The sequence below is a fragment of the Siphateles boraxobius genome, unplaced genomic scaffold, assembly GCF_051911475.1.
Source record: "Siphateles boraxobius isolate OS27281-9 unplaced genomic scaffold, OSU_SipBor_1 20, whole genome shotgun sequence".
In the NCBI taxonomy this organism is placed as follows: Eukaryota; Metazoa; Chordata; class Actinopteri; order Cypriniformes; family Leuciscidae; genus Siphateles; species Siphateles boraxobius.
The window spans coordinates 5,557,757-5,577,176 of record NW_027508811.1 but is presented as its reverse complement, the minus strand read 5'-3'; the positions used below and the strand labels follow the sequence as shown (position 1 = coordinate 5,577,176).

The window sequence follows — 19,420 nt, the reverse complement described above, 5'->3', positions numbered from 1 at the left end:
TGGCTGTGTCTTATTGCTTGTACTATGAAACATGTATTGAAAACAAGACTGCAACTAAACGTAAAAGCAAATGTTTTATACGCGGATTAAGACAAGCTCAAATAGTTTCAAAAAGCAACTTAGGGAGAAGATTAGGCTCATGGTGAGGCTTTTCGAATCAGGACACTTTGTTTGTTTCTGACGAAGCACTTTTAATGAATTAATTGATTATATTAAGAACAAAGACAAATCAACCATATTGTTGTGCCGAAAAGAGTGTAATTAATCCAAAACCAGCTTAGCATACAATTGCAAGATAATTCATCTTTTGATATTCTGCAAGATGTAACAGCACATAATTCCTTTACTAATTCTGGTTCTTAACTAACTAATTATTCCAAAAGCCTGGATCTGTTGCAGGCACTGTGGATCAATCTAGCATGTCCATGACACCCCCCTTCCCTCGCCACCCCCCTTCCTTCCTCTGTGGCTTTCCAATGGCTTACACATTTTCCTTTCTCTTTTTTTATCCTTTCTTTTTTGTTCGTTTTCAGGGAGGGTTGGGAGGGGAGGGGTGGAGGTTTAATTCAACGTCTGTTAAAAATACAATGTAAGTTGATTTTGCATGTGTTTCTCTGTGTCATAGCTGTGCTTCTAAGCTCAATTAATACTCCCAGCTCACCACTGATAAACCGTTCTGTGTACTGTTCTCTGCTTACCTCGAAAGGCTAAAGATAAACGACAAGAATGACGAGTTAAATAAAGTTGTCCATGTGTGATATACGTTTATTTTGTTTTAAAGCCATGTACTTGCGAGCCACCTCTACGTTCCAGTACTGTGACAAGCTCTTTTTTCCCCTTTTCTCTCTCTCTTTCTGAAGATTTGTATCAAAGCCTAGTTTTCATGAACCTCTATTCTGTCCCTAGAATATGGAATGATCGGAGAACATACTGTAAAAAGTCAGCGGCCAAGATCAGTACATGACACAAAGGGCCAACAGGAGCGAGATGAATCTGCTAAATTTATGGCACAAACTGGTAATACAATAGTTATGCTTCTTTCCTTTCCTATGTAAACTAAACTTAATTTTCATCTTAAGTCACTTGCATGCTATCTTCTGTACTGCACCTTTAAGTGACAATGTTTATTTATCATATTTATTTTCTGTCCCTCTTCCACGTTGAGAAAAACAGAATTGGCCATTTTTGCATATTGACGAAGATGCCCAATTGGAATTTCTGGTTTCTATTTGTTTTGACAGTTTTTATGACTTTAACCACTAAAATCAGTAAATATAACCCAGACTTGTTTAAACAGAGATTAATTAAATGATGGTTAACATTTAACAGTAAACATATGTGGTTATACAGCTTTTTAGAGCCGACATAACCCTTATATATTACCTTTTAAAGTGCCAAAAAACCCAATACTTGTAGAAACTTGAAAATGTTTCTCTTTCTTTACTTTGCTTTAATATCCCTGATTTTCGTTGATTTTTTTTCCTGCATGTTCCCTAGACAATTATGGGGAGGGACGTTAAGCAGCCATCTTATTTTGTTTTGCACCTTATTGTATATTTGTGACATTTTTGTAGCACTTAATATCATTTAAGTTGCAAATCATTGTGCATACTAAACCTTAACAACCTTGTTTCCATTCCAATCCAGTCTTTTCACGTGTTTGTTGATTTATTTCCATTTATAATGAAAATCTGCACAGAATGCCATTCATCCTACATTTTGTTTCTCATTTTCAGATTGTCTGAGTTGTTGTACCACTCCATCCAGAGTTGATCCACCTTTCAATCTAATCTAATCTCTGAGAATGGCAGAGGAAATTGCTCATATGTGCCCATGGCATGCCAGGAGATTCTCTGGAAGTTAGAACAAACAAACCAATCTTGCGTGTACTAGCAACTAAAAAAAAAAGTTGCATACATTTTGAGCATATGATCTTAAATAATTTATGGTCAATATGCTCATTAGACTTTAACTGTTCATTGTTTCTTAAAACAATAAAATAGTTTATTGTATCCATTATTTGCTGATGACAGGCAAAATTAAAACTTTAAATGTTTAAGTTCAACATTTTCCTTCTCATACTATCCCTTTATTCAGCATTACATGGCAATTAAATCATTATCTTGTGGATATTGATAATGTGCTTTCAGAGAGACAATTTTCTTGCTTATTAAATGTTTGGCAGTCAAAATTTCTCTGGAAATCAAATGTCTTATTGGTGTTTGGTCTGGCCATGCAATTGCTCAATGGGAATTACAGCCGATCCAGAGTGCAGTATTTAGTGAACACATATAAAGCACAAAGCTAATCTCTATGTGTTTGCCAGAAAGCAGCCTATGCTTTTAAACCAACAATTATGTAAACTTTATTTCGCAATCATGCATTCTAATGCCAGCAAACAATGCCAATGACTGAATTGACATTACAGTTCATAAATCATAATGTTTTCCAGCTAAGGACCGTAATCAAACGGAACTTCTAACAGCCTTGATTGTTTGGATTCGACATGGAAAGTTCTTCCATCAAGTGAATCTCAAATGTGACCAACGCTACTGAAAATTGCTGTGATCTGCTGAATATTCTGGGGGAAATGAACCCTGTACCCTTCTTTCTCGACAATCTCCAATTCTAATTGATTCCGCTTCAAAGAGACAAGAAGCTTTTGCAAAAATCCAGAAGATCTGAGATCTAAAAAAAAGTGAACTGCAGTCTAGACTGAGGGCCAGAGGTCTGTTCTTCTGTGCAACCGTAGTTAGTGGGAAACTAACTCTCATCAAAGATCATTCTCTAACTTGTAGAAGCCATGTTGCATGCATTCTGCATAGTTTATCATATTTTATATATTTCATCTATTAGTTTCGTTTGCCTTTTTCCTTTAAGTTTATTTCATCTAATTGATTGCATGCATGATTTTAAAATATAAATGACGTTAGTATTTTTTTGGATGCTAATATAGTAAAGCTCCTATTATGATATTTATTTTGTGGCCACACAGTAAATTCAAAATGATCCTGCTTTGAATATGCATAGTTGTATGAGTTAATCATAAATGCTTACAATTAGGATTTTAAAGGTTTTGTCTTTGTCAACTGTCAATGTAATATTTTAATATATTTGTAAATTGTATTATGTTTAATGCCATTATCATAAATGGGCCATTCTTAAAACCACCAGGACAAGTTTGCTCATTTGTGCTCCTGGAAATCTTCCTTCATGCAGAGTTTAGCTGTGTCCGAAACCTTCCTTCCCGGTCAGTCAATGATTTAACAGACTGTATGAAGGTTTTTCCTAAGGAAACCGGTTTAGGACTGAGCCGTAATGTCAAGTCTAATGATCTAGAACAAATTCAAGTGAGCTTAGAGATAACTTAATTAATATTTAATGCTTATTTCTGAAAGTTATTAAGTTTTAAACTATATCATAAGTTATAAGCTAAATTTCAATTGCTCTGTCAGATACCATTTTTATTCTATTAACCAACCGTACACAGAGGATTGTGAGAAATAATTAAAGAGATAGTTCTCCCAAAAATTCTGTCATCATTTATTATCTTCATGTCATTCCAAACCTGAATGACTTTCTTCAATGGAACACAAAAGAAGAAATGTTAAGAAATGTCTGTTTTTTTGTCCATACAGTGAAAGTCATTTTGATTTAATGGAATGAAACATTCTCCAAAATACAAGAAAATCATCAAAGTTTGGAATGAAATGAGGGTTATGACAGCATTTATATTTTTTGGGGTGACCTATCAATCCCTTTAAGATCATGCCAGCTCTGGTCATGAGAGATGACCAGGTGTAGTTGTCTTAGTAGACAGAATGATAGCCGTTTTCCGGTTTTGGACACAGCCTAGTTGTAACTTTAATCAAACACACCCTGAGTAACTTATCAAGGTCTTCAGGATCTACATACATATGTGTGTTGGAGCTAAACTCTGCAGAAAAGTAGATCTCTAGCAGCAAAAGATCTCTGCTCTGGAACAACTGAGCCCTGAAAGTCATTCAGGCAGGATCATATCAAATATAGAGAAATGATGCTCCTTTTGAGCTCATTCCACTTTCCCTTAAAGCCTTTAAGATTTATTGTGGCTTCTTAGTGTGTATCTTAGTGAGGCCCCTCCTGCTCCTACTGGCTCCACCCCCTCGGGGTGTCACATGACCATTTTACTGCTTTTAACTGGTGTCACCCTTCTCCTACAGGTGACCCTGGTGCTGAGGAGTGGTCCCAGTGGAGCTCTTGCTCAGTTACATGCGGTCAAGGGTCGCAGGTGCGAACAAGAACATGTGTCTCACCTTACGGATCACACTGCAGCGGCCCTTTAAGAGAATCCAGGGTGTGCAATAACACTGCCCCCTGCCCAGGTAGTGCTAGTCACAGACACAGGACTGTCCTTCAGAATCTATATCTTTCATCTTCAGGGCAGAAAATTGCTGTCATTTTTTAAAAAAAATTCATTTATTTAATTATTTGCTGTCATTGCTTCATGTTATGTTTTATATCCAATGTATTATTATTATTTTCATAATTAGTAGTTATTTTTCTTTGTGTCAGCTATGATTTTTCCCCCCCACTGGTGTATACAATCATTCATCTTGTCCTTTGCTCTGTTTTGTTTTATGTTGCTTTATCAATTTTCTCATTCATTTGTCACTCTTTTCATGTTTCTCTTCTCATTGAATGACTTAGTCAAGCTTTTTATATTATTCCAGCACCAACCATGTTCAAACACAAAGTGAAACTTGTCAGAAGAGTGTTTGTTGGTGCATGCAGATGAAAAATGTCGAAGAAAGGGGGAAAGGACTAATCTATCCCCCTGTGGCCAGAAAAAGCGATCTGAAATTACCCTCTTGTTTTGAAATCTTTAATTACTGGAGGTATCGACCTTTAATTTATCATTTTCGGAGGTGACATCTTAATGGAGTTAGGCTCAACGATACTACAGCGCCATTGAACAGGCTGTCTGCAGCTAACTGGATTTTTATTTCGAGTAAAAGTGCGTGAAAAGAGGCTTGTTGTTTTTTTTTTTCCTTCATCAAGAGCTCTGAAAATGCAGTTCAGCTCTTTTAGGACTTTTGGTATTGGTAAATTAATGCTGTTTACACGTTACCTCAGCAGCATTGAACTTATGTCACAAGCTAACTGGATTTTTATTTTAAGTAAAAGGGCATGAAAAGAGACTTGTTTTGTTTACACCATTAGCTAAAAAATTGCCTAAAAATGGCAATTCAGCTCTTTTAAGGCTTTTTATTTGGCTAAAGTAATGTGGCTTACACAGTATAATTGTTATGTAGCTTTAACCCTTAACCCTGTACGTTGTGGGGACCAAATGTCCCCTAAAGGATTTTTTTGACCTTGTAGGGACATTTTTGGATCACCATGGGGAAAACAACTTATAAGACTTACAGAATGATGGATAGGGTGATTTTTTTAAACAATTTAAAAATGCATACTGTTTTCTATGATGGTTGTGTTAAGGGTTAGGTGATAGAATATACAGTTTGTACAGTATAAAAATCATTATGTCCCCATAAAACATTTGTGTGTGTGTGCGTGTGTGTGTAAATTGTTACTGATAGTGAAATTATCTTCAGCTTTGATCATTTGGTTTTTAAGATTAGCAGCAATATTTGACCATAGTGTATTTAACTATGGTCAAATATTTTAAGTATATATAAAACAAGTTTATGCACTTTATGCTCACAGTCAAGGGGAGGATTTATAAATGCTGCTAATTAACTTTCCTGCACATAAATGTAAGCATCATTAATGGAGCTGCTTCGCATCCAAGATTTAAGTTGATTCTCACACTTGCTGTTGAGTGCAGAATTTCTCAAACCATCTAAAAAAAACATTAAAACATCTCAGATAAGTCTGGTGTTGGAAAAGGCTCGAAGGCACAAATAAATGACATAAGGCCTTTATATTGAAAATAAGACCAACATGTCTTATGAATGCTCAAATACATTAATTTATTCTCCCTTTGGAATAGCTTGGACAGCAGCCTAATGGAGCACAACATTGATTTTCTTTTGAGGTCAACCCTTTTTTCACATCATACTGTGTTATGCGGCAAAATAAAAGCATTTATGCAATAAGTTATGCTCTTGCACACGATGCTTTCATGCTACAGTATGTGCTTCATAGTTTGAGAAAGTTAATATAGTCGGCCATATATATTGAAATCCCAAAAGACCTAACTCAATCCGAGTTCCCCTCTGGACAATCTTTTGACACAAATCAAACATGCATTGGTTCTTTGTGATGTCAAAAATGTTATAGTGTTGAAGACAAATGTCATGTTTCATTCTAGTCCAGTGGTTCTCACCTGGTTTTTGCATGACCTAACAGACATAAAACTGAACAAAATTTCCTTAAAAAAAACTTTTTTTATATTAATATATAACAACTTATATAGGATTTATAGGAAAATTGGCTACCTTTTAATCTTGAGTTTTGCTTTTATTTTTCAATGATAAGAGGATGTCAGATAACTTACACTAACTTACACTATGGGTCAGTAAGATTTTTTAACGTTTTGGAAGATGCCTCTTATCCTCAGCAAGGCTGTATTTATTTATTAAAATACAGTAAAAACCGGATTGTTGTGAAATAATGTTACATCATTTGTTACATACATCAAAGCTGCTTTTTTTCAGCAGTTGTTACTCCATTATGTCAGTGTTCAGAAATCGAATGAATATGCTGATTTGGTGCTCATATAACTTATCGTTTGTATTATCAACTTTAAAAAGAAAGTTAGAATGTTCAAAAGAACAGCATTTAATTCAAAAGGATTTTTTTTGTAACAATGTAAAATCTTTTACTATCACTTTTGATCGTCAAATAAAAATCTAACTGACCCCAAACTTTTGAATGGTAGTGTAGCAAGCTTCAAAATAATTTGCATAGAAATAATTTAGAATTGGACAGACTTAATAGACAACAAAAAATATTTTTTATAATCCTTTTTTTTTTTTTTTTTTTTTGCTGTTACAACTATGCACAATTTAAGGGATAGTTGCATTTTATAATTTCTATTACTTGCATTGATTTAACCTATTTTTTTGGTCATAACCTATCAGTTTATAACAATTCGAGTCCATCTGTATACCTTTAAATACAAGTCAAAAGAACATCATAGACACTATTTTGTGACATCGCCAAACTCTTTATACTGTAGATGAGAGCCCAACAGCAAAAAAAAAAAAAGGTTCCGTTAATGGCAAAGTCATTGAGCTGGTTTTTGCGAAGGCCGGCTTTCCATGAGTGCTTCAACGAGAGTTTGTTTTTAATTAATGCTCTTTGAGTGGGACTGGAGTTTTCATTATACAGTAAGAGCATTAGAGAGGGGGATTTGACGTTTGGAGGGGAAACGTTGCCCAGCGGTCTTGACACTGATGACTGGATTAAGCCCCAGTAAGTGCACGAGCAGAACGCACACCTGGGACTTTGATAAGTACGCTAAGAGAACTGAGACTAATGCAACGCGGCTGCGGCAGCCCTCCCGGCGCGTCTTTCATCACGCAAAAGACAAAAGAATGTCATCAGCCATGGTGCTCGGGATGGGGGATAGAGTGGTTTGGGATTGGGAAAGGTAAATTGTAAAGAAAAGGGGAAATGTTGCAGTTGTTTTGATCCATTGCAGCTGTGTAACAGCTTTTGACAAACAGGCTCGCTGAGCAGTCGTAGAGTCAGTGCTGGAGGTGTTTCACTGCTGCATTTGAATGAGGCTGTGTGTGGGTGTGTGTGTGTGTGTCTTAACTCTTGTCCTCTGTTGGCAGTGCACGGTGTGTGGGAAGAGTGGTCTCCGTGGAGCCTCTGCTCTTTCACCTGTGGACGAGGTCATCGCACCCGCACTCGGATGTGCACTCCGCCACAGCATGGAGGAAGAGCGTGTGATGGACCCGAGACCCAAAGCAAACTCTGCAACATTGCCCTCTGCCCAGGTCTGTCTGCTTTGGAGGCACTACCTTCTCCATTCTTCATGTCTTAACTTGCCTCTTCTTGTCTCATTCTGGCCCTGTTTACACCTGGTTTTAAGATGCGTTTTTGTCGATCGGATCACAAGTGGACGCTAAAAACAGGTGTTAACGGGATCTAAAACGTTTTGAGTTTGTCCACTTTCGACCTCTTTCAGAGGTAGTCGAAAACGCATTTGACCGGATTGCTTCCATAGTGTAAATGCTTATATGGTTGAATGCATTCGAACAGCCACAAAAGACCGCCTACTGACCTAATGCATGAACATAATGGAAAACGATCGAGCCAGATGGGATTTAAACTTTGTCGGCTGACGACCCAAGTTTGGTTTGAAAATGAAAATTGTACCAAGCACAATGTTCTCTCACCATTCCTGATTTCTAACATGCGTTTGGCGTGATCTTGCCGCTGTCAGAGCAGAAACGAAAGCTGCTGCTCTCTGAACGTTTCTCCGGTCGCGTTCATAATGTCTGTAAATAGTGTGATTTTAATTTCATCCATTAGATAGAAAGAACTGATAAAAGCCCATACATTTATGGCCTTTGTACATACATAGCCCTCCACTCAAAGAAATCAGGACAGACGTGGTCGAAAGTGCACTCTCAGAAAAGGTACAAAAGCTGTCACTGGGACAGTACCTTCAAAAGGGTTCTAAATATTTACCATTTAGGTACTAATGTGTGCACTTTTGGTACCAATATGTACCTTTGAGGGACTAATATGCACACTCTTTAGGTACAACGGTGTACCTTTTGAAATGGTACCGCCACAGTGACAGATTTTGTACCTTTTTTCTGAGAGTAAAAGAGATGGATTGAAACACCTCCTCGCCTCTCCCTTGTCTTCTATCTCCTATTATTTTCTTGTCTCATCTGTTCCCTTCCCTTCTACTCTTGTCCTTCATTTTCTTTTCTCACCTCACATCTTTTCTCTTTTTGTCTTATCTATCTCTTTTCTCACCTTGCTCGTTCTCCTTTTGTCTTCTCTTCTTTTCTCATTTCGACTCGGCCCTCTACTCAACTCTAGTGAGTCATCCTCTCTATTTTCCGAATCTGATGCCTCAGTGTTCCCCTGAGCCTCTTGCTTTTCTTGCCGTTCTCTCACTGTAATCAATTTTGTTGTAAATTGAAGACCACTCCACTAATTTGGATGCGGTTGTGAGCCATCGTCCTCTGAGAATGATTTGGTGGAATTAGGGCTGACATGGAAGCCCCTCAATGTTTGATCCCGTCGATAAAGAATCAAAGCTCATCTCACATGGAAGTGGCTCTGGGGAGTAAGCAGCAGCTGCCAGCGGTGGAACATTACAGGATCAATTACGGAATAGTTTATTACATGGGACAAAATGGATGCGCTCACAAAGCTTCTTGGCATGTGGAATGCAGCAACGTGTGGTGTGCAATAAAACCCACAAGGCTGAGAGAAACACCGTTTCGTGCTCACCCTAGAATAGAGATGAAGAGAAATCACTTAAGCACAATCGCCTGTGAATGATAGCCTCTTTAATTATGCTGAGTTTCTATACACTTTAGATGGGTAAGTACTGTAACAGATTGTCCAATCTTGGTCAGCTTTGTTTGTCTCGTGCTTTAAAAGTCTCGTTCCATTCAGCAAAAAAAGAGGCAATTAGCCCCTCTTTACACCTCTGTGTTGTGTTTGTAGCGTCAGCTCACCCGGAGCTTGTGCTGTTGCCAAAATCTGGCTTGCATATTTTGGTCCGAGGCTTTTAAAGTTGACCTCAGAGCTCACGTGTGAGGAAAAACAAATTTCTTCTAGATTGAGTGTGGAATGCATCACAAGATCAGAATATTCAGCATAAGAGTAGCTTTTACTGGGTCATGTTGGCTAGTTAGCAAGCTATCTAAGGCACTCAGGCAGTATTATTACCTTTTTCCCCGGGGCTAATGGGGTTATTCTCTCTCTCTCTCTCTCTCTCTCTCTCTCTCTCTCTCTCTCTCTCTCTCTCTCTCCCTCCCTCCCTCCCTCCCTCCCTTTCCCTATGTTTCATATATAATTTCTACCCTGATCCTGATTACATTCTAATTGAAGCAATCGTGTTCAAAAAAATGCGCATTTTTTAATACTAGCAAAAAGCTAAAGTTAACATTTAAAGGTGAAATCTGTCATTTCAATTCAATCTGTCATTCTATTCCAAACATAATTTCAAATATAACTAGATTATTTATATTTTAGATATAAAACTAGATATTTATCTTATAGAGAAAATATGAATAGAGCTCGCTTGTGCAAAAGCTTACTACCATTGTTGTGTGTGGTTGCCAAGGCATTGCTATGTGATTGCTAAAGTTTATTCTGAGTTGTTGCTAGTCAAAAAAGTACCATTGCATAGAAAAGTAATTGCACCCTTCTCCTTTGTTTAAATGGAAAACTAACATACTCAAGAAAACAGCACTAATGTTTTCAAGCATTTGTGCACATGGCAGAAGCTTTCATTCAAAGCCACTTACATTGCATGGTATACATTTTATTAGTTAACGCATTCGCTGGGAATCAAACCCATGACCTCGGTGTTGCAAGCATATAATGTCATGTCATACCCAGTAGAACCGGGCAAACAGATTGCAGTTCCATTTGGCACCACTAGTAGGGTGACCACCATCAAACAAACCACATGTGGGACGTTTATAAGTTTGTGTGGGACATGTTACCAACACTAAAACATAATCTGAAACTGTTATATAATGTTTATCTAACTTAATAAAAAAAAAATTATTCTGCCTTTCAGCTGATAAAAATATTTCCCTTCCAGAAAACACCATTACATCACAATGTAGTAACATAACATGTCTTTATTTTACATGTCATTTAAATTCAACGTCACTGAGCCCAAAGGCAGCAGGCATCATGCAGGTAACTATTTTTGAAACATTGCTGACCAAGTGCTACTAAAATCCAACAAAATAAATAATGAACAAATAAAATATAAAACAACATGAAATTAGATCATTGACAGTCTTATATATTAATATATTAAACAAAAACCTTTCATATTTTTAGAAAGGATGTGAATTAAAACAACCACAGCAGGCAACAAGTTGATCAATTCTGTTAAATTTTAATTTAAATTTTCTGAATTATCCATTTGTTTTCTGACAGGGAACACATGCAACAAATCACCGCTCCACATTTTGATTGACAGCCGTCACAACCTACTGACGTGTTTACTCCTGTCCTTTCAACCATTGGATAGGATTTTAAAAATGGCTGTTAAAGGCAAAGAGGAGATGAGAACCTATTTGTACTGACAGCGCTGTTAAATATAGGTGAAAAACTACGCAGCAAAAAGAATAAATAAAATGCTTTCACAAAAAGGCAAAAGAAAGCATTCACGTTTTCTTAATATGATCATTAAAAAAACAACAGACTTATGAAAATGCGGGACATTTTCTCAATATGCGACGTGCGGGGCAAGGGGTGAAAATGCTGTGCGGTACAACGCAAAGCGGGACGGGTGGTCACCCTAACCACTAGTGGCACAAAAATTACACACTTCACCTTATTTTTGGACATAAATGTGGCAGGTAATTTCGGCTTAGTCAGAAGATGCTGAACTTAAATGTTCCAAAGCTAGCTTAAATAAACCCACTTCTCTCTTCTCTCTGCCATATTTTCTCTTCTCCGTTTGGGATGCTGTTTTGTGCGTTCTGCATGGGCGTCCACAGTGGACGGGCAGTGGCAGGAGTGGAGTGCATGGAGCGATTGCTCGGTGACCTGTGCCAATGGGACGCAGCAGAGGAAGAGGCAGTGCTCAGCGGCTGCTCATGGGGGATCTGAGTGCAGAGGACATTGGGCGGAGAGCAGAGAATGCTCCAATCCTGAGTGTACAGGTACGACTGAGGTTTCTTCTGAATCTCGTTTATTCAAAGGGAAATGTATGTGAATATTTGTTCTTTCAGTATCCAAAGTATGGTCTTTTAGGAGTAGGGCTGTTTTAATGGCTCCATGAAGTATCTGATGAACATCTTTATTATTGGCTATTGAACGAGGAAGTTGGATTGAGTCAAATCAAAGGACTTGTAGGTTCACGCACAATCATGGATTGTATTTAATTTTTTATATCATAAATACAAATTTCAAGAGTCACACCATTCAAAAGTATCAAACTGCATTTTAATTCAGAAATTGAAAACATGATCATCACGGAAGATTCAAAGCATTGTATTAATGTTATTTTCCCAAAAATTAAAATTAAAATATTTTATTCCTGTGATGGCAAAGCTGAATTTTCAGCATCATTACTCCAGTCTTCAGCGTCACGTGGACTTTCAGAAAACATTCTAATATGATGATTTGCTGCTCAAGAAACATTTATTATTATTATAAATGTTGAAAACATTGCTGCTTACTATTTTGTGGAAAGCATACATTAAATTGATCAAAAGTGACAGTAAAGATATGTATAATGTTACAAATACTATATATCTATATTATATATCTTTTTCGAACAACTTTCTATTAATCAAAGAATGTATCACAAAAAAATATTAAGCAGCAAAACCCGTTTTCAACATTAATAATAATTTCATAAGAAATAATATTTAAGTACCAACAATAATTGATAAGAATTGAGCACCAAATCTACATATTAGATCGATTTCTGAAGGATCATGTGACACTGAAGACTGGAGTAATGATCCTGAAAATTCAGCTTTGCCAACACAAGAATAAATTATATTTTAAAATATGTTATACAGATAGAACCCAGTTATTCTAAATAGTAATACTATTTTGCAATATTTCTGTTTTTACTGTATTTTTTTTTATTTTTATCAAATAAATGCAGCCTAGGTGAGCAGAAGAGTCTTCTTTCAAAAACATTGAAACATGTTTTCCCAAATTAATCCGAAATTTTGACTGGTAGTGTATGGAATTGCGAAGTCCTCAATATTTTTGTTTCATTTTACTAGAGAGAAAGATTGTACATTCTAAAATCAGCGTATTTCCTAAAATATGCTCTGTAATCTTAGGTTAAACATGAAGCAACAGATGGAGAAAATGCCTTAAACCTTTGTTTTAAAAACATTGATTTTATCCCCAAGCTAACTCTGACATAATTTCAACAGTCAAGAGACTGTTCTAGTCAGGCATTATCTTAAGTCTGTGTTGATAGACCATAGGGGTGGGTCTCGCTTGAGAGCTCCTACACAGTGTGCCTGACAGGTAGTTCTTTAAAACACACAGGGGCCCCTCAGCGTGATGCTTGTAAGCTGGAAGACTCTTGCTCTATGTGGTTCATGATAACAGAGAGTCTCAGCGACTTTGAGGCTGCTTACAGTGTGAGACGCTGTGTTGTAGCATCAAAGCTAAAATGGAAGATGTTTGTTTATCATGTGCATAACCACAGCATGGGATTGGTTGTGTCATTAATATTTATTTTTGAGTTTGAGTTTATATATCAATATATACCTATATAGTTACACTTTATTTCGATAGTCCACTTTAGACATTCTACTAACTATAAGTAACTTTTCAACTACATGTTAACTAACTGTAATTAGAGTATTAGTAGACTGTAGTAGACTGTCAGTAGACTGGTAGGTTATGGTTAGGTTTTAGGGTTTGGGTTAGTAGAATAAGTTGACTTGTTGCTAAGTTACTTATAGTCAGTAGAATGTCTGTCGGGGGAACAACACAATAAAGAGTTAGCAGATATTAAGCAGACAGTCTACTAATACTCTAATGAAAGTTAGTTGACATGTAGTTGAAAAGTTACTTATAGTTAGTAGAATGTCTAAAGTGGACTATCGAAATAAAGTGTTACCTAAGTATTATAATAATTATATTATAATAATTCATTAATAATATAAGTATTATAATAAATACATTATAAGTAAATATTTTGATGCCGACATTACTGTTGGCTACGTTCTGAATATTGAACAATTTATAAATGTAAGTCAATATAAATACATAGATATAATACATATACACTACACACACACTGCCGTTCAAAGGTTTGGGATCGGTAAGATAAGTTTTTATGTTTTTTTATGTTTCTTATGCTCACAAAGCCTGCATTTATTTGATAAAAAAAACAGTAATATTTTGAAATATTATTTAAAATGTAAAATAATTGTTCTCTATTTGAATATATTTTAAAATGAAATTTATTCCTGTGATGGCAAAGCTGAATTTGCAGCATCATTACTCCAGTCTTGGAATCTTGTCATCTTTCAGAAATCATTCTAATGCTGATTTGCTGCTCAAGAAACGTTTATTATTACAGTATTTTCTGAATTGCTAAAACACATTTCTTGAAACCATCACTCAATTTCTCAAAACCTTAAACACAAAACCAAATTTTCAAACCACATTCAGAGAACCTCTGAATCTTCTGGCAAAATCAAACAATTGCCTCAAAAACCATTTTATCTGTGCTCAAAATCAAACAATGCTTTCAGATCATACACACAGTGAGTAAATATTATAAACACTACAGATCATTAATTGACACTACATAACAAAATGGAGAACACAAAACACGCAGTTACAGAAAGAAAAGTATATTGTAACAAAGTAAACACATTTTGCAATTACGTAAAAAAAGCATAGTAATGACAACTTACAGTAGTAAGGTGAATAAATTGTATACTGTATGCACTGCAAGTATAGTATTGTACTGAATATTGTAGCTATAGTAGGGATATCGAATGTCTGTATATCCAGCACTTGTATACTGTGAAAATACAGTGACCCAACTGCAAAATCCAAAAAGGTTACAGTAAAAAAGTCTTGAAAGCATGTTACAGTAAACTCAGAAGAGTTGTGCAACTGCATTGAGAGAATCATTCTGCTTCAGCATCATGTCTTCATGTTGAGTCCAGCCTGAGGACTATTCACATCACAGACTTAGTCACCTCTGCAAGCAAAGGGAAAACCCCTAAAGCAGATCCAGTCCTGACAACATTCTGCACACCTTGCTCTTTCTCATCCTCATCTTCTTCCTCCTTGTTCACAACCTCTTGCACATACTCTTCCTCCTGTCCCTCCTATTCTGTTTCCATCCATTGTTGGAATCAACATTCAGTGCAACATTTTGAGTCAATTTTGGCACTCTGAACTAACTTGTAGTATGTACAGTTGGTTTGGTCACATTGTTAGAAATAAGTGTGAACAATTTTGAGTCATTGTGTTTAGTGTTTTGAAACATAAGTGCATCACAGTGCGAAATGTGTTTTAGTGAGCGAGAATGTGTTAGAGTTTTGCAAAAAGAATACATGAGATTTGCAAACAGATTTGCAACCTGAACTTGTTTAATGTTGTACAGAAAAAGTGTTTGTTTAGGCTATTGAGATTTTGGTTCAGAGAATGGGTTTTAGCAATTCAGAAAAATTGTATTATTATCAATGTTCAAAACAGGGTAACACTTTATTTCCATAGTCCACTTTAGACATTCTACTAACTATAAGTAATTTTGCAACTACATGTCATCTAACTGTCATTAGAGTATAAGTAGACTGTCTGCTTAATATCTGCTAACACTTTGTTTTGTTGGTCCCCCAACAGATATTCTACTGACTATAAGTAACTTGGCAACTACAAGTCAACTTATTCTCCTAACCCGAACCCTAACATCTAACCATAACCTAACAGTCTACTGACAGTCTACTACACTCTACTAATACTCTAATGAGAGTTAGTTGACATGTAGTTGAAAAGTTACTTATAGTTATTAGAATGTCCGAAGTGGACTATCGAAATAAAGTGGAACCAAATTACTTTATAAAGTCACACTTTATATTAGGTGTCTTTAACTACTAATTGTGTCCATGTTGTGTTGCAAAACACTTGTGCTGCTATTGAGGTGGGATACCTGTAAGGTAAGGGTCAGGTTTGGTGGTACAGTTAGGTTAAGGGAAGGCTCCACAGTATAATTATGTGATTACAGAAAGTAAGTGCATATGTAGTTATATGCAGGTATTCTTTAAATATACAATGTAAAAACATGTATGTATGTACACAATAAGTACATTGTATCAATTGATTCATTTAAATGTTAGTACATAGTAGTAAAATTCACCTAATGAAATTTAATGAACTGGAATAACCGAAAATGAAGTCAAAATTATGTGAAATATACCTTTTTCTTATATTTAACGAGGCGGAAATTTACTTCCATATTGCAAGCATTTGCAAATGCAAATCTATTTATTTCTAAAGATCATTTAAAAGAGAACCCTTACATATATGATGATTGATAGACAAACGATGAAGACTTTTTGCTTTTAAGTGGTAGAATGTTTATTTGCTTTAATGCTTGTACAAGTTATAGATCCTTTTTTTTTAACTGGAACTTTGTGACACTGTTACTGAGGTGCCTTGATTAAATGCTTTTATATTAAGCTGCGTAGAGTTCAAATACCCTATCTCCCTGTGCTTTTATATGATTTGACCATATTTATTGATTTAAAAGTAACATTCCAGCAGCCTCCACATAGTCTAAATGTTAATGTAAATGTGTCCTTGAACACAAGGTACATTCAGCACAGGTAAATGTTGGTCTACAGGTGAACATGCCCTCGCTTACACATGATTTATAGCATAACTGAGCGCAACATCTGTCTTTTTTCACTTTTCCCTTTCCAATGCCAAGAAACAATATTTTACTCCGTTCATTAGATGCTCGTAAAACATCCCGAAGCCTTTTAAAACTTTACCATAAAATGTGTTTCAGGTCTAGCAAAGTGAGGAAAATTATTATCCCAGTTGTAGGGCACCCTCATGCTCATAAAGCAGAGACAAATATCCCATCATTGAAAGTATCGTGGTAATGATTTTAATAATTAAATCAAGAGCGAATTTTGGCAAAAATCTGGTTTTATTGCATCTCCGGCCTCTAGAGCATGTCAACATGACAAGAAACTGGATGGATTTTAATGCGGCAAACCCTCCTTTGCAAACGAGTGTGTTTTATAATGATCCACATAATACTTCTTGTAAAACTTTCACAGAAGATGGCTCGAAAAACTCTCAAGAACATCCACAAAAAGGTTGGGGTTTGAAAGAGACTTTGGGCCCTATTTTAACGATCTAAGCGCATGGTCTAAAGTGCACGGCGCAAGTGCACTTAGAGCGTGTCCAAATCCACTTTTGCTAGTTTAACAATGGGAAAAATGGTCGTTGCACCCGTGCATGGTCTAAAAGGGTTGTCCCTATTATCTTAATGAGTAATGGGTGTGTTTTGGGCATAAGGAGAGCCCAAAACACTTCTCGGTCTTAGGAGAGCTAGGAGAGACTACGCTGGTGCTGGTTTTTCTCCGCTTCTTTGCAAACTCTCAGCAAATTCTCTTCAAATTTGTGCAAATCCGTCCTACCGTACTATTCTTACTGTAGTTACTGAAATTGCTACAGAAATAGAAAGCTGAAATCGGCAAAGTCAGGGTGTATTTCTCCACCCTTTGGCTTCAAAATTCTGAGCCCTGGAACCAACTTCGGGTTGTGCATTACCTCTGCCTTCAAGCGGATGTTTGCACGTGGAATACCATCCCTGTGGAAGCTGTGGATTACCTTGGCTTGTGTCGCTGTCTTTCACCGGTGCTCGCCTGGACATCGGCTGGCCGCTAGCACATCACGCATCGTGTTGTGGTCCGACGCCTCGATGCAACATCTCCGAGCTCTCAATGGCAGGGGCCGAGCTCCCCTGCAGCAATTGGATCTTCCGTACCGACCTCAATATATCCATAGGGGATCAAGGCGCCGGTTTGTTGTGTCTATATCCGGTGACCACGGCTCCATCCCATCCCTCTTGTCGGCATCGCGTCCCGCTGCGAAATTGACACGTCACCGTTTGCGTCATCAGAGTACCGCCACTCCTAGCATAGATAGTGCTGGGTGTAAACGGTGCACTGTAAAACCTGGAGTGGATCGCAGGGTTCTCCGCCCTATATATAAACTGGATTTTAGAGCCCAAATGACATTTGAACTGCTGAATGTGCAGTCCCTGTCAAACAAATCTGGACTTATATACGACCATATCCTGGATAAGGGGATAGACATTCTCTGTCTTACAGAGACATGGCAGTAGCCTGGAATATACTCATCCCTAAATGAGGCCTGCACACCCGGGTACAAATATCTCGATAAGGCTCGTACAACTGGCCGTGGTGGGGGCCTAGCTGTTTTACATCGTAGCAACATTGAATTATCCCTCGTGTCGTTGCCCAGTACTGGCTCATTTGAAAGCCTGGTTTTCAGTCGCAAAAAAGCTTTTTCAGCAAAAATAGCCCTCGTCTATCGCCCTCCCAAACCACAACCAACTTTCATCTCTGACATTCATGATTTTCTAATCTCCCTCTGCACAGCGCACTCAAATATTCTGGTTATTGGTGATTTCAACATACACGTGGACTCCCATAACTGTAAACTGGCCTCAAATTTCAAGCAAACCTTGGATTGTCTTAACCTTCAACAGTTTGTGGATTGCCCCACACACAATAGGGGGCATACGCTCGACCTTGTCATTACAGACTCCCTCTCAGTTTCAGGCCTTCAGGTGTATGACGTGGGTGTCTCCAATCACCTGGCAGTTACATTTGAAGTCCCAATATTAGTTCCTCCCACCAAACCGAAACACCATAAGACTTTTGGGAACATCAAGAACTTGGACGCTACCTCCCTCAGTCAATATCTCCAGCATCTCTCCCCCCTCCTAACTCATCAGCTGATGATGTAGTGGATTACTACAATACCAGCCTCACTTCTATTCTGGATCGTATTGCTCCATTAAAAACCCGGACAATCACGTTTACTCGCTCTGCCCCCTGGTTTACAAACGAGCTGAGAGGGATGAAGAGGTCTGGCCGTGCCTGTAAAACATCTGACCTGACGGTGCATAATTTGGCCTACCGGGAACATCGTAGGGCTTATGCCAAAGCACTCTCCAAGGCTAGATCAGAACATTACTCAACACTTATAAACAACGACCCAGGTTACTCCAAAAAACTGTTCTCCACAATAAATCACATCATCAAACCACAGACGTCCCCATTCTATAGTCCAACCGATATAAATTGCAACCGGTTTCTTGATTTTTTTACATCAAAAATAGACAATATTTGCTCCTCATTTCCACCTCTAAATAGCACCTCACTAGACCTGCCCACAACACCGATTGCTCAAACCCTATCAAAACTGTCGTCCACAACGCAGCAGGAGGTCGAAAACATCACTCGTAAATAGGGCTGAACGATTATGGAAAATAATCTAATTGCGATTTTTTTAACCAATATTGCGATTGCGATTTAATATGCGATTACTTTAAGTTCTTTACCTTCTGTATTAGTCGACAAAGACAAGCAATAAATCATTGTACAGTAGGGATGGGAATCTTTAGGCAGCTCATGATCCGATCAAATTTTTTTCTTATTAATTAATCTTAATAACACATAAAATATGTATTTAATTACATGTGTAAAAA

At 37.2% G+C, this 19,420-nt stretch overlaps 1 protein-coding gene across 3 annotated transcripts in view; it reads left to right on the top strand.

Annotated features, from left to right (window-relative positions):
- Window positions 1-19,420, top strand: part of adgrb3 (adhesion G protein-coupled receptor B3) — a 201,573-nt gene that overhangs the window by 89,417 nt on the left and 92,736 nt on the right. For 2 of the 3 annotated variants that reach the window (XM_077236464.1, XM_077236463.1), the window contains 4 exons: window positions 907-1,017; window positions 4,203-4,364; window positions 7,785-7,949; window positions 11,667-11,831. In XM_077236464.1, the coding sequence (XP_077092579.1) occupies window positions 907-1,017; window positions 4,203-4,364; window positions 7,785-7,949; window positions 11,667-11,831 (603 nt within the window). The remainder of the gene's footprint in view (window positions 1-906; window positions 1,018-4,202; window positions 4,365-7,784; window positions 7,950-11,666; window positions 11,832-19,420) is intronic. The other variant, XM_077236465.1, reaches the window with a different exon arrangement.